The sequence below is a fragment of the Hylobates moloch genome, unplaced genomic scaffold (genome assembly GCF_009828535.3).
Source record: "Hylobates moloch isolate HMO894 unplaced genomic scaffold, HMol_V3 SCAFFOLD_17, whole genome shotgun sequence".
Taxonomy (NCBI): domain Eukaryota; kingdom Metazoa; phylum Chordata; class Mammalia; order Primates; family Hylobatidae; genus Hylobates; species Hylobates moloch.
Genome location: NW_026652292.1, coordinates 768316 through 783086, shown reverse-complemented (window position 1 = coordinate 783086; position 14771 = coordinate 768316). Strand labels below are relative to the sequence as shown.

The window sequence follows — 14771 nt, the reverse complement described above, 5'->3', positions numbered from 1 at the left end:
GGATGCCTGGGAACCATTTTGCCTTCTGGGGAGGTGATTTCCTACCTTCCGTCCCGCTGACCTAGGGAGGCAGCTGACCTAGCACCATCCACGGCCCTGAGCTCCCTTTGGTGGGAGGTGGGGTGAGAGTGTGGAGCAGGCACAGCTCCAGACACCCAGGCCAGAGGAACCCCCACCTCTGCAAGGGCTGGTGCTGGATGGGCGACGTTCCAGGAGGGGCCCAGGCCTACAGCTTCTGCCCAGAAGAGTCCATGGGGCAAAGGGTAGAACCCTGGGCCACCCCAGGGCACGACTGGCTTTACTGGAAATGGCTGGAGAGATTGGGCTTGCATTCCTTGAACCCACAGAGCCCCGTGATCCCACAGCCTGGAGGCCATCACTCCCCTCCAGCTGCCTTTTAGGATTAGACAGGCATGCTGCTAAAACATGGCCAGGCCATGCCCGTTTTCCACGTGACAAGGGGCTGTGGCCGTGTTTGCCCACACCACCTGTGTCTCTGCTTTGTTGCTGTACAGCAGGTGTGGGTGATTATGAATGAAGGCTGACTCGTTGCACCTGTGTGGCATAGCATTTTAGCCCAATTCCTCATTGACGGACATCTGATTGTTCCGTTTTTCATGAGTCATTTGTTGAGAAATGTGCCAGGTGCTGGCCGGTGGTATCCTGGTGTCCGCCTGGCGGGTTCTGCAACTCCACCTTTCCCTGCATCACCCTGTGAGCTTCTGGAACATTTCCCAAGGAGGGAAGGGAGGGTTCCAGGCCAGGGGCCATGGGGCACTCCTGGGGCAGGTGTGGAGGAGACTGGGGTCTTTGTGGGTGGTATCTGTCATGGGGGGGAACTCCCTCTACTGGGTTAGGTCCCTAACCTGGAGCTGGACCAAGCTCTGGAGGACCCCACCCCCAGGCTATCCAAGGCTCTTTCCACTGGAGATGCCTTCGCAGCCAGGCTGGGCTAGCCAGGAGCCAGGCTAGGAGCCCAGGGTCTGAGCGGGTGCTGACAGCCTGGAGTGGGTGGGCGGACTGTGTGGGAGGTGGGTGCTGGAGGATGGCAGGGGGGAACAGGAGGGGGAAGCAGGAGGGGTAGGGGGCTGGAGCAGGAAAGGGGGGGCAAACAGGAGGGGGTGCAGGAGGGGGGCGCAGAAGGAGGAGGGGCCCAGCAGGAGGGGGTGCAGAAAGGGCAGGGGTTCCAGCAGGAGGGGGTTCATAGGGGCAGAGGGGCCCAGCAGGAGGGGGTGCAGGAGGGGTGCGGGGGTGCAGGAGGGGTGAGGGGTTCCAGCAGGAGGGCGTACAGGAGGGGCGGGGGCTGGAGCAGGAGTGGGGGGTCGGGGAAGGGGACAAGAGGGGAGGCGGGGAGGGGGGCAAGCAGGAGGGGGGCGGGGAGGGCGGGGGGTTCCAGCAGGAGGGGCAGGGGGCTGGAGCAGGAGGGGGTGCAGGAGACTGAGCGGGGATTGGCGGGCTCTGCGAGGGTCGGGGGCACAGGCAGCGAAGGCCCCGCGTCCCGGGTCGGGGCGGTCGGACGGACGCAGCCTGGGTTGGGGTCCCTACAGGAAGTCGCCTGGCCCAGCTCCGCGGCGGGCCAACTTTTCGTGGGGCCGCGGGGCAAGCAGGTGAAGTCACGTGGCCCGGGGGGGGCGGGGCGGTCGGGGCGGGTCGGTCGGACCCCGCCCCTGCGCCCAAGTCCCGTGGCGTCGGCGGGAGCCGCGCAGCGCGGGCCGGGCCGAGCCGGGGTAGGGACTGTGGGCTGCAGGCGGCCATGCCCACCAACTTCACCGTGGTGCCCGTGGAGGCGCACGCCGACGGCGGCGGGGACGAGACTGCCGAGCGGACGGAGGCTCCGGGCACCCCCGAGGGCCCCGAGCCCGAGCGCCCCAGCCCGGGTGAGCGCGGCCGCACCTGGCCGGACAAAGGCCGAGCGCCCCGAGCGCGGGTCTGGGCCCTGCATCCGGGAGCGGAAGCGGGCGGCGGGGCCGGGGGTACAGGAGGCGCCCCTTCCCGCGCCCCCACCGCCTGTTCTCGGCCCCCCACGAGGGCCCCCACCCCACGTTAGTGGCAGGGCTGGGGGCGAGGGGCCCTGCCCAGGCTCCCGGTACCGTCAGCTCGGGTGGGACCGGGGGCGGAGGTGTGGACGCCGCTGCTGGTAGCCATGGAAACGGGGAGGGGCTGGAGCGCGCCTCCGGAGGGAGCCCGGGCCCTGGGTGGTCCCTGGTGGGACAGGGGTGTTGGTGGAGACCCGGGCGGTTCGGGAGCCGCAGCGTCCTGTGTCCCCCGCGCTCTCCCTTCCCCTGCGCCGCGGCCGTCCGGTAACACTAGCCCGGGCCGGCCCGTCCTGCCCCCGCCTGACCCTGGAGGAGCCGCCCACCCCCCAGCGGCGGAACAGGAAGGACTGCGCCCTGGCTGGGGAGGGGGCAGCCGCCGGGGCCTTGCTGAGGCCGCGTCCTCCGTGTTCCCGTCCCCCGTTCCGGGAATCTGGACGTTTCCAGCACTTTCACTTTCTCTGGGGGGTGGGGACGGGGCTGGGGAGAGAACCCCCCAGCCCTGTTCCCTCCATCCTGGCTCCAAATCCCAGTTACTCCCCGGATCTCAGCCCCCTCTAGAAACCGGAGGCTCTTAGGCCCTTCCATCCGGAGTCTCTGAGAAGGTGTCCGGACTCAGTCCAGCCCCCACCCCGAGTGCTGGCCGTGCCCGCATGTGCCCGGGTCTCATGCAGTGGGTGGCAGCCTCCCTGCTCCCTGGCAGTGGAAGGAAGGTGAGGTCTGCCCAGGGACAAGTCCGGCGCCAGACCCCAGATCCTTCCTAACCCACCATCCCGGGCAGGAAAGGCCAGACATCCCCTCCAGGCAGTTTAGGAACCCGGGGACACGGGTGGGGACCCACCGTGAAGGCACTGGCCTGGTGGCCTGGGGTGCGTCATCAGGGTCCCCGTGGCGGGCGAGGAGTGGTCTCAGCCTCCTCTGCACAGAGGTCAGCCCAGATCTTGGAACTGGTCAGGCGGGGCGCCAGGCTCAACACCAGGTGAAGTGCTAAGCAGGGTGCATGAGTCCAAGCCCCTTCTCTCCGGTCACCACCGCCGAGGCAGGAAGCACCAAGGAGGGTGGGCCCTGGCGTGGTCTTTCTGTGTGAGCTTTGTAGCAATGGCCCCGGAGGCTCAGAAGGAGCCTCTTTCCGCGTGGCGGCCCCTTCTCAAGGCTGATCAGGTTCACTTTTCTCTCTAGAATGTGTCATTTGCTTTTAAGCCAGAGGGAATTTTGTGCTTGTTCGTTTTCTTGTCTCTTCTACTCTCAAGGCTGTTGAGCGGTGCCCTGGGCCTGTGTCTGCCCAGCAGGCGGTGGCCCTGGCCAAGCGCTGCCCTTGTCGCTGCCTGCGCGCTCAGGTCCTGCTACGGGCGTGTCAGGAAGCTCCCTGGCCTTCATGAAATCGAGAACAGGAGCGTGTGGGCTTCTGGACACTTTTGAGGGTGGCCCTGTGGTGTGAGCTGAACTTGGGAGATTTTTCCAAACTGGCAGAGAACTTGCACCTGGGGCTTTTGTGCTGGACCCACTTCCTACTTCCACAGAAAGGGCCCGGCACCCAGCCACTGCCAGGCTGTAATGGGCACGCAGCTGCCCTTCAGAATCCACTTGATCACATCCTGACTTCAGCCCACAGAGGTGCGGCGAGGAGTCCCGTGATAGGCACGGAGCCTGGGGAAGGAGGCACAGGCTTTGCTTTTTGGTGGTGGTGGGGGGCAGGGGTCCTGCAGAAGGCAGAGCCCCTCCCAAAGGCCTGCTGTGTGGGGTCCACGCCACAAGGTCACAGGCCAGGTCCAAACCTGTCCAGCCACGGAGTTTCCAGCACCCAAGCTCTTCCTGACTCTATTGCCGTTCCCCTGAACGGTCCGTGGAGGTACTGGGGCTTCTGGGCTGGTGCCTGGGTGACGGCGAAGCGAGTTTGGGGGGCCTGGTGGGCTGCTCCTAGGCACTGCAAGGTGGGCGTGGAGAGGGCGTCCTGAGCCACCCCAACTTGAGGAGCAGCGGCCTTGGTGTCCCGAGCCTGGGTTGGGGGGTTCTGAGGAAGGAGGGGTAGATGCTGCTGTCCAGGCTGCCTGGCTCGACCCAGAGCCCAGCAGGGCCGCGTCTGCCCAGCCTGGCTCCCGGGGCCTCCTGTCCCCGACCCCTGCAGCTTCCCTGCTGCTTCTGGCAGAGCCTCTGCAGGAGGCGTCCTGTCCCCAGGATGGGCACTGTGCCCTCAGCACTTCTTCGGACCGAGCTTTTATTCCTGGTTTTGGGAGGCGTCCTGTCCCCGGGATGGGCACTGTGCCCTCAGCACTTCTTCGGACCAAGGTTTTATTCCTGGTTTTATTTTTATGTGAAATACCTTGTCTTGAAATGAGAAGGACGTGTTAGCCCTCAGTTTCTCAGTGGGGTGGTTTTTTGAGAGTAGGAGATAGGAGGACACTGCTGGGGGCCGGCTGTGTCTTGTCCGACTTCAGGGTAGAGTGGGTTTTGTGACTGACTTGGGGGAGCCTACCCTTCCTCCGTGACCACGTCAGGGTAGACTCGCTCCTTCCCAGGTTGTAGGGGGTGCGTCCAGGGGCCTCGGAGACCCTGGGAGGGGTGGGAAGGGAGGGCTGGCTGGTGCCCCGGCCTGTCTGGAAGGTGCAGCGTGCAAAGCCTCCGGCAAGGCCCCGCAGGCCCTGGCCACCCACTCTCTAGGAGGGACTTCCACTCGTCCGGGGCTCCCTGGGCTGGGAGAGGGTGGGTCCTGCCTGGCACCCCCAGGTCTCCCACCCTCAGCTGGGGCTCTCCCAGGTTTGCTGGGAGCTTCTTCCTGGCTCGGGCGCCACTTCCCTCTTTGGGTTCCGTTTCTGAGATTTTCCACTGTGGCTGAGCTCGTGTTGGTTGTCCAGGGGCGGTCTTGCCTCCCTCTGCCCCTGGCCGCTGACAGAGACCCGGTCGCGTGGTCAGCGGCCCGCCTGTTCCTCCTGCTCCAACTACCTCCCGTGTCAGTGTTGGGGGCCCTGTCCCAAAATCTGAGGACAGCGAGAGCTGCCGCTTCGTCCTGGGCCGTCCTTGCCTGTCAGGTGCTAGGTGCCATGCTCTGCACTGCCCTTGGGAACGGCGAGACAGTGCACGCCGATCATGCTAATCTGGGGTCCTCTTTGGGGATGCAGGGACTTGGGGTATCATGCATTAGGGGGACCACACACAGAGCGTCCAGGTTCTGTCCTGCCGAGTAGGGACAGAGCTCTCGTCCCCAGATTTCAGGAGGGCGCTCCCAACACGGACATGGGAGGCAGTCGCAGCAGGAGGGACAGGCAGGCCGTTGACCCCGCGGCTGTGCCCGGGAGCTCTTGTAGCAGCTGGGCACCGCCTTGCGGGCATGGAAGGTCATGGATATGTGGTGGGCAGGCAGGGAGGCCACAAGACATGCATTTTGTATATCAAGTTCCGTTTTTAAAACCAAAGGAAACAAAAGATAGACAGGAACGTGGTGGCTGCTGGGCATCCAGGCCTCGGCCTGTGCTTCCTCCTGTGCCCGAGATACTCCCAGGCTGTCTCCGGGCAAGAGGCTCTCCTTAGCAGGCATGCGGTAAAGCATGGTGCTTTAGGTCAGCTGGCTGGGTCCATGTGTGCGGGCACCTGTGTGCCTTGTGAGTGTGCAGGTATATCCACGTGTGAGCCATGTGCTTGCACTGTGTATATGTGCACATGTGTGTACACTTATGTGCATACATGCGTGCACTCTGCTCTTGCACAGCTGTGTGCTGTGGGCATGCTCACGTGTGTGTGTGTGTGTGTGTGTGTGTGTGTTTGTATGCCGCGGCAGGTAGGGGGGGCTGGGGCTTCCTCCATGGCGTGTGTGTGTGTGTGCGCGTGTGTGTGTGTTTGTGTTTGTATGCCGCAGCAGGTAGAGGGGGGCTGGGGCTTCTTCCATGGCGTGTGTGTGTGTGTGTGTGTGTGGGTGTGTGGGTGTGTGTGTGTGTTTGTATGCCGCGGCAGGTAGAGGGGGGCTGGGGCTTCCTCCATGGCGTGTATATGTGTGTTTGTATGCCGTGGCAGGTAGAGGGGGCTGGGGCTTCCTCCGCAGCAGAGTGTCACACGGTGTTGGGTGTTGGATATCCGTTCCTTCCCCGGGGCTAGGCCCATCAGTGAGTGGCCAGGGGCTCCCCCTCCTGGTGTGGCCTCCTGTTCAGGTCTGAACCTGCTCCTGGGCCTCTGATCATATGAGGAGACCTTTGCTTCATGGACTGGGGTTCATGATTTCCTCTTCTGCAAAGCTCCCCAGGCCTCTCTGAGTGGGCGAGGCCAAACGGATTCCACGGTGGTTTTCTGTCTAGCGCTGGACACCAGATCCCCTTCTTAGAGTGCGTGGCTTTCTCAGTGCCTCTCCTGTGGTCTGGATGGCCGTCGGGAAGGTGGTGCCAAGGGGAGGGCCAGGTGCTCAGGCCTGGGTGCAGGGCGGCTGGTCGGGGCTGATGCCACACAGGTTTGCTGGGGATCGGTGAATGTCGGCGACCTTGCCAGGCGGTGGCTGGAGTCAAGCAGAGGCACCTGAGGGACCCTGAGGGTGAGTTGGGGGCTGTCCGCCCCTCATGCCTGGCAGTGAGTGGGCCGTGGAGTGAAGCCACCTCTGTCAGGACCTCTGCCCTTTGGACGTGGGGCCACGTCCTACACAGCTCCCTGGACCTGACCCAGGGATTCCCAGATGGCCCAGGCTCCTGCATGGGGGATGGGTGGCCTTCGTAAATCACAGAAAGTGACCTAGGTGGGCCTCAATCACTTGAGAGGTTTATTTGCCAAGGTTAAGGATGCGCGTAACACAGAACCACGGGAAAGTGCTGTGGTCCGGGCTTTTCTTCTCAAAGAAGGCTGAGAACTTGAATATTCAGAGGGTAAAGCGTGCGTATTAGGGGAAGAAAGAAAGAGAAAGAAGAGGGAGGGCAGATAAGAGGCAGGCAGCGTTTGATCAGCATTCACTGAACCCGTGTGTTACACGTGGGGTAAAGGAAGAACCCCTCATGCCTCACGCTCAGTGAATCTGCACATTTATCTACGACACAATCAATATGGGGTGGGCGAAGCAGTCAGGACACAGTCAATACAGGGTGGGTGAAGCAGTCAGGACACAGTCAATACGGGGTGGGCGAAGCAGTCAGGACACAGTCAATACGGGGTGGGCGAAGCAGTCAGGACACAGTCAATACGGGGTGGGCGAAGCCGTCAGGACACAGTCAATACAGGGTGGGTGAAGCCGTCAGGTGTGCGTTTGCCTCCGGTGAGCAGAGCAGCGACTCCTGGTTCTGTCCTTGGTCCCACACCCGTGAGGATGAGCTGTCATTTCTACCGTCAGGGTGAGTTTCGTCGCAGCCGCTTTAGCGTAAGGATTCTGTGGGTCCTGAAATGTGAGGGAGGCCTGCAGCTTTCGACACAGGAAGAAAATGGAAGGCAGGTTGCGTGACCCGGTTCCCAGCCTGACTCTTGCCTGTGGCATTGTGTGCTTGGGTCCCGAGATCCTGAGATCCTGTTTTCCTTTCATACCTTGGACCAGGGAGGCTTCCCAGGGCTGCTGTCCTCAGGCACTGCAGACAGATCCTGACATGGCACCGCTGGGCACAGCGCTGGGAGTGGAGGTCAGTCCAGGGTGACCCCCCGGCTGTGAAGGGCACGAGTGGAGCCGACACCCCAGTGATGGATTGCCTCTGTGAGGCCGGCCGGCTGCCCGGAGGGCTCTCCTGTTACCATCCCTGTTGGAATATGAGTTTTCTTTTTTTTTTTTTTTTTTTTTTGAGACAGAGTCTCACTCTGTCACCCAGGCTGGAGTGCAGTGGCACAGACTCAGCTCACTGCAACCTCCGCCTCCCAGGTTCAAGCGATTCTCGTGCCTCAGCCTCCCGAGTAGCTGGGACCACCACGCCTGGCTAATTTTTGTATTTTTGGTGCAGATGGGGTTTTGCCATGTTGGCCAAGCTGGTTTGGAACTCCTGGCCTCTAGTGGTTTGCCCACTTCAGCCTCCCGGAGTGTTGAGATTACAGGAGTGAGCCACCATACCTGACCAGAATATGAATTTTCTAAGCCGTGCCTTAGACCGAGGTCTGGAGGGCAAAGTTTGATGTTTGACGTTAAGTATTAACCACAGTTCCTGGCTGGGTGCTTTTGATTTCAGCTCCATCAGCTCAGTGTTTCTGGGGGTGGCTCCCAGAGTCGTTCTGTGACGGCTGCGTGGTGGGTGGGGCAGGAGTCCCTGGGTGCTGGGGAGTGTGAGGCCCGCCAGGGACCTTGAGGGGCAGACCTCCCCCTATGGGGCATGGGAAGCCCGTGGAGCCCGGTGGCGCTGGGCGTGGACGGCATTCAGGAGTGGACCAGCTGGTCTTCAGGGCAGTGGGCTGGGCTGGGGGCGTCTGGGGCCTGGTGAGCAGCTGGCTGGGGGCCCTCCTGGTAACTGACACGGGGGGCTGGTCCCTTTGGTCTTCCTTCTCAGATGCTGGGGACGTGCCGCCCAGGGACGAGGACAGAGCACAAAGGGTTAATACCTTTCCTTTATGAAGAAGGGGGAAACTCCCTTTTGGGGGCAGAGGCCTGTTCTGTGAAGATAAACCTCTGGCTTCAGCGCAGCAGCCTGAACGATGAGCTGCCTGGCTGGCCATGCTGTCCAGGCCCTGCCACTTCCCCTGTTCGTGGCCGCTGACTCCCCAAAGGTCCTGGGGCCTCTGGCCGGGAGTGCTGGGGGGCAGGCCCACGGCAGGGTCCCCTTTGGCTGGTGGGTGACTGCAGGACCTCACCCCTGCGGGGAGGGTCCTTTTGGCTGGTGGGTGACTGCAGGACCTCACCCCTGCGGGGAGGGGCGTATGCTGCCATTGCAGGGGTCTCGGGGTCCGAGTGCTGCTTGTGGCCCTGGGCTGTGGCGTGGCCCCCCCATCCTGCCAGCCTGTGCCTGTTTCCGCTCTCTTCTTGGGCGTTTCCTTTTGAGGAAACAGTTGTGGGGAGGAGAGTGCTGTTTCTGAATCACGTGTGGACCTGGGGTGGTTTGTTTCCTGCATTCTGGAGTTTTCTTGGGCAGCACCCCACACGCACCCCCCTGGTGGGCCTCGGCTCTGCGGGGAGTGGTCCTGGGGTCTGGGATGAGAGTGGGCCCCGCCCAGGCCTGTGTTGACCCCTGGAGTCGGATTGCCATCCACTGTGCTGGTTACAGCGGCTCTGGGAAGTTAGGGGGCTGGGACCTGAGCCCAAGGCTGGCCATGGACAGCCCCACGCAGCATGCCCGTGTGCTTGGTTGGCGTGCCTGGTTTGTGTGTCTGCCATGGCCTGGAGCTGTCCTCATGCTGGGGTAGCCCCGCTGGCCCTCCCAGCGTTCCCGTCCACTTAAGTCCCGTGCATGGGGGATGCCCACCTTGCAGACGTGCAGCCGGGAGGAGGATGTTAAAGTGATCCTTGCACATTTGCTCTGTGCCTCAGTTTCCCTTGGCAGGACCCTGTCACGAGGGTGGCGGTGGCCGTGACCTCTCATCTCCTTGGCTCTGTCTGCAGACCTCTGGCGCCAGTGGGTCGGGCCTGGGCTTTCAGGGAGGTTCAGAGACGCCTTGGGCAGTCACTGGGGAGGGATTGAGTGGAGTGGAAATCGGAGGAGGGAAGTGTGCCAGGCCAGGCCCCTCCTGGGTCCCCTCCACGCCGCCAAGGGTCCCCGACCGCAGCCCAGAGGGAGCCTGTAACAGGAGCCGCCCTGGGAGGGCCTGGCAGGTGCGCTGGGGGCCCTGCCTCTCCAGCCTTCCTTCATCTCTGCCCCTGCAGGCTGCCTGGGCCCCGAGTCTGGCACTAGGGGACCCCACGGCCCCTCCATGGCTCAGACGTCACTCTGGCTGCTGAGGGAGGAGGCTGGACCAGGACCAGCAAACAGCCACGTGACAGAGGGTTCGGGAAGTGAGTTCACCCGGGGCCACCTTCCCGCGAGCAGGCGTGTTCTTTAGATGGAAGGGCTGTAGTCCCAGTGCATGCCTGTGTCCTGGGCACCCCGCCCTGTGGGTCGTGCAGTCTGGGGGCTGTAGTCCCCCGGACTTTGTGCAGATGTGTGTGCTGCAGGTATGTATGTGTGTGTACACGTGTATGTGCGGGTGTTGGTGTGTATGTGTGACTGGGTATGGGTATGCACATGTGAGGACAGGTGCGTGTGCAGGTTTGCGAGGTGAGTGTTGTGTGTATGAATGAGTGGGGAAGCGTGTGAGTATGGGTATGGAGAGTGTCTTAGTGTCTTACGTGTGAGCATATTTGCGTGTGCACGTGGAAGTGCCTATCTGTGCATCTGTACACGTGCATGTCTCTGTGCATGTGAGTGTATGTTTTGTGTGGCATGTGTTCATGTGTGTCTGGCCATAGCTTGCCAGGACCTTGCAGCCAGGCTTCCTTGCTCCCGGTGCCTCTGACGGTGAGCTGGGATCTCCCGGCGCTCTCCTGGTTTACAGGATACTGGCGGTGGTGTCTGCACAGACTGTTGGGATGAGGTCCCTTCGGGAATGGGTGATGAAGGGCCTGTTTTTTCCTCAGAAGGCAGTGCTGCTTTAGCCAGAAACTTGTGCTGGAAGCCTGAGAGCTTGCCCGAAGCCCCCCATGTCCCAGCCCGAACACTGGGCCACTCTCATCCTGTGCCCCTGAGAGCCTCAGTTTCCAGATTTTAGGGCCCACACAGCACAAACCGTGAGGGGCAGAGGGAGGGCAAGGGCCAGGGGTTGTCAGCTGGCGTTCAGATCCTGGAACCTAAACACACTTTATTTCAGTGCCTGGCACCTTGACAGGGAGCCCAGCCTCCAGGCAGTGGCGTAGGCGGGGGGTGCTCTTGGGTCCATTCAGTTTCGGGCTGTCCCCAGAGGCCACGTGGGCTGATGCCACTGGGTCACCAGGTGGGACTCATTCTGCTGCAGGTGCCCCTGTGGCTCCAGGGGAGGGTGGCCTGAGAACCTCCTCGAGTGCAGGGAGCCGGGAAGCCTGGACCTGCTTGTCCCCTGCCCCAGGCCCAGCGCCTCTCTGTGTGCACAGGCCCGGTGCCGCCCGCCACTGCTCTGCAGAGCTGGGTAGCTGGACGGACCACCCACGCTGGAGGGCAGGAAGGGGCGGAGGCTGTCGGACCTGGCTCCAGCTTCACGGCCCCTCCTGCCTGTCAGCTGCTTCCGGCTGAGGCTGAGTCTAAGAGGACGTTCCCAGAGCCCTTTGCGGAGAATGGCTGTAAAATCCCAAAACGCGGGAGGAAGAGGGGAAGGGATGAGCCACCGAGAAAGGGAGGAGGTTGTACCTGGAGATAGGGAGGCCGATGGAAGCATTGCGATCTCAGAGGGGATTAGGGCCAATTAGGGAGGTGAGCCAGCTTCTCCCTGCAGAAACTACCCATGAACGCACTTCCCAGGCCTGGATCGCGATGGGTCAGGGATCTGACACCCAGACTCTCACTGCCTCTCTGGCTGGAGGGGCTGCCCCTCCTCTGGCCGGGACACTTGTGTGTCTGGTCTTTGCCCTTCCACCTGCAGCCACCTCCTTCCCTCTCGGGGTGGGGACGCAGCGTGGTTGGACAAGCCCAGGAGGCTGCTCCCCAAGGGCCCAGCCCATCAGGATCTGCTTACTGGCCACAGGGTCTGCATTCACTTTGTTGATAAGGTGTCGGGAAAGCTAATCTGGAGTGAAAAACAGACCAGAGGTTGCCTCTGTGGCTGGGGGGCTTGGCAAGGAGGGAGCTGGGGAAGTGGTGGGAGGCTCTTGGTAGGTCTGGTGAGCAGGGGCAGGCCTTTGTTAATGCTCAGCAGATAGACGTTCTCTTGCCCAGGCGGCTGCAGCCAGAAAAAACTCAGCAAAGCGGCTCCGGGGGGCCACAAGGCTGCTCAGTGTCGGGGGGTGGAGGGGGGTCGGGGCGGTGGTGGCCACTGTGTGCCGTGACATGCATCAGACCAGGGCTGTGCGGGGCGGATCTGTGTGCGGACAGCTAGCACCCGTGGGGCTGCATGGGATGTCTGCCCACTTGCTTACCTGGGGTCGTTTTATAGTAAAATGAAGAGGTAGAAAAAACAAGATGAGAAAAAACTGACCTGTGGCCAGTTCTCCAGGCCAGGGCTTGACCTCACCGCCTCCGGTCAGCCTGGTGTGTCTGGTTCTCCACCAGCGGCTGTCGGCCTTTGCTGGCTATTGGGAGGGCTCCTCCAAGGTCTCAGGGGCCCACCAGAGGCTGTAGTTCTGGGGCCTGGACCAGGTCGGGCCTGCTGGCCAGATGCCATCATTCCTGGGCATGTCTGCTTGGGGCAGGTCCTGTTGGGACGCCGGCCCTTGGGGATAGGTCAGCCTGGTGCGTGGGGTTCATGAAGGCACCAGACAAGCTGTGAGCAGAGCTGCTGCTGGAACTGCTTTAAACCTGGAGGGACGGGCGCCAGTGACAGTGACCGAGGCCCTGTCCCGGTGCAGGTGGGCAGGGCAGTCCACCCAGTGCCAGCTGCTTAGGGCCGCTTGGGGCAGGTGATCGAGGAGGGGCCTCTGGGGAGAGGCGCTGAAACAGGCTGTTCCCAGGCACGAGGCGGCCGAGGCCGGGGCTGTTCCCCGAGCTGGGAAGATGTTGGGATGGACGGAGCAGAAGGGCAGTGCACACAGCTGTGGGGGAGCTGGCCACGGGTGCGGGCTCAGCTCGTCGAGGGCTCCTGGTGGGGGGGTCACCATGCGGAGCCACATCCCTACAGGCTCATGTTTCACCGCCTCTTCCCGGGTGTGCTTTTCTGTCCTAGGACACGTCCAGGATGCGACATGACAGACGCCAAGTTCCCATGCCGCCTCGGGCTCCTCTTGGCTGGGACGGTTTCTTGGACTTTCTTTTTTTGGTGACTGTGGCAGTTTTGGGGGGTCCCGGTCCGTCTTAGAGAATGCCCCTCAGTTGGGAGGTGTCCGGTGTTTTCTTGCATCGTTAGCCTGCGGCTGAGTGTTTAGGGGAGGAAGACCCCAGAGGACAGGCGCCCTCCCTGCACGCGGCGTCCAGGCACAGGCGTCAACAGGACTTGGCGTGGTCTCCCCGAGGGCTCCGTCATCCTCTTCTGTTACCCACGAGCGCGGTTCACCTTCCTCTCCCACCCCAGCCAGGCTTCTGGACCCTCGTTTGGTTTTGGTTCCCACTGTTGGATCCGGGCTTGCCTTTGTGGTCTGCTGTGCTGTGGAGTAACCCAGGGGATCTGGGGGCTGCTGTGAGACCATCGAGCCTTTCAACGGCTGTGCCAAGGTAGATGACAGGCGGCTGCGGGTGGCCCAGGGGCCCGGCGGCCTTTACAGGGGCTTCTGGCCGGGTCCTGTAGATTTTTAATTCCGACATCATGTCTGCAGAATGAAGCACTGTACAAGCCTCATCAGGCAGCGTGGAGAGTACCAGCCCCTGCCGTCCCGGTGCTGCCCGAGGATGAGGGACATTCGTGGATGATTCACGGGCTTCATGAGCTATTTGCAGACACCCGCCCGAGTCTCCTTTAAGGGGAAATTCCTGAGCGGCTGCCTCGCTCTTCTCTTCCGAGGCGTGTGGGAGCCCAGCCCGGCCGGGTGGGAGGAGAGGGTTGAAATGCCATGCCTTCCTCTTCTTGCTCTGGATGCTACTGGCTGAAGGAGCCTCCTTTTAAAGCCTTATTAGTCACGTTTCTCAGTGATAACAGGAACCGTCATGCGCCGTCAGGGTGCGAAGTGGGGCGGCCCAGGCCTGGGGGACCCTGGACTTCCGCTCCCCACTCCTGCCCCACACGCCCGCCGGAGGGGACCGCCCGCCGGAGGGGACCGTGGTGTTTGTGCAGGGGCCGTTCCCATCGCTGGTTTTAAGGTGTCCCGAGTTTTGCTGCACTTGGTTTTGGGGAGACCACGAGCTTGGCACAAACTGAGATTCCCGAGTCAGCCTTTCTAAGCTGTCGTGGGCAGGCCACGGCTGTGATGTAAAATGTGAAAGGAGCCGGCCTTTACGGGGTTTCTGTGAGCTGAGTTCAGCATTTCAGTCCTTAAATGTGGAGACAAGTCAGAAATGGGTTTATCTTCGGGAGGAGGGAGGGGAGGTGAGTTTTGTGGGGGTCGGTACCATGGCTCATTCTGTGTCCTGGCCAGAACTGGGATCAATCCTCTGACCCGCTGAGGATGCCTGCCGTCCCCCAGAGGGGGTGGACCGGGTCGGGTTCTGCCGTCCCCTAGAGGGGGTGGACCGGGTCGGGGTTGGGTTGATGTCTGTACCCCGCTCCTGCCTCAGGGCACGCGGGGTCTGGGTGCTGCTCTTTGTCCCACGGGGTGGGGTTTGGCTGTGGGGAGACGTGATCTGGGTTGTTGGGTCATCCCTCGCCCCCACTTCACCCTGCTTGGCAGAGGCCACCGGTGCATGGCAGGTGCACCACCGGGGCCTGCCCTGAGGGTTAGACACTGTGGGCCACCCGGCAAGGACCCTGCCCGTCTCACCTTCCTGCACCGCACGCCCAGGCTTTCCCCTGTGTCCGTTTGTCCTCTCAGCCTTCTGGTCATCATGAATGTGCAGAATGACGAGGGAGGAGGTGCTATCCCAGGCGAGTGGCTCTATCCCCAAAACACAGGCAGGGCTCAGCCAGAGGAAAACTCACTGCCCTTCACAGCAGCGAGGCCTGCCAATGTCCAAGTCCAGGCCAGGGAGCTCAAGGGACGCCGCTGGGTGTGCAGCGGGTTAGAGGGGGGCTGGGTGTGCAGAGGGTTAGAGGGGGGCTGGGCGTGCAGAGGGTTAGAGGGGGGCTGGGCGTGCAGAGGGTTAGAGGGGGGCTGGGCGTGCAGAGGGTTAGAGGGGGGCTGGG

At 62.4% G+C, this 14771-nt stretch overlaps 1 protein-coding gene across 1 annotated transcript in view; it reads left to right on the top strand.

The window, feature by feature from the left end:
* Positions 1 to 1676: 1676 nt before the first annotated feature.
* SLC12A7 (solute carrier family 12 member 7) overlaps positions 1677 to 14771 on the top strand; it is a 59719-nt gene continuing 46624 nt past the window's right edge. The window contains exon 1 of the mRNA XM_032135573.2: positions 1677 to 1877. Coding sequence (XP_031991464.1) covers positions 1754 to 1877 — 124 coding nt within the window. The 5' untranslated portion in view covers positions 1677 to 1753. The remainder of the gene's footprint in view (positions 1878 to 14771) is intronic.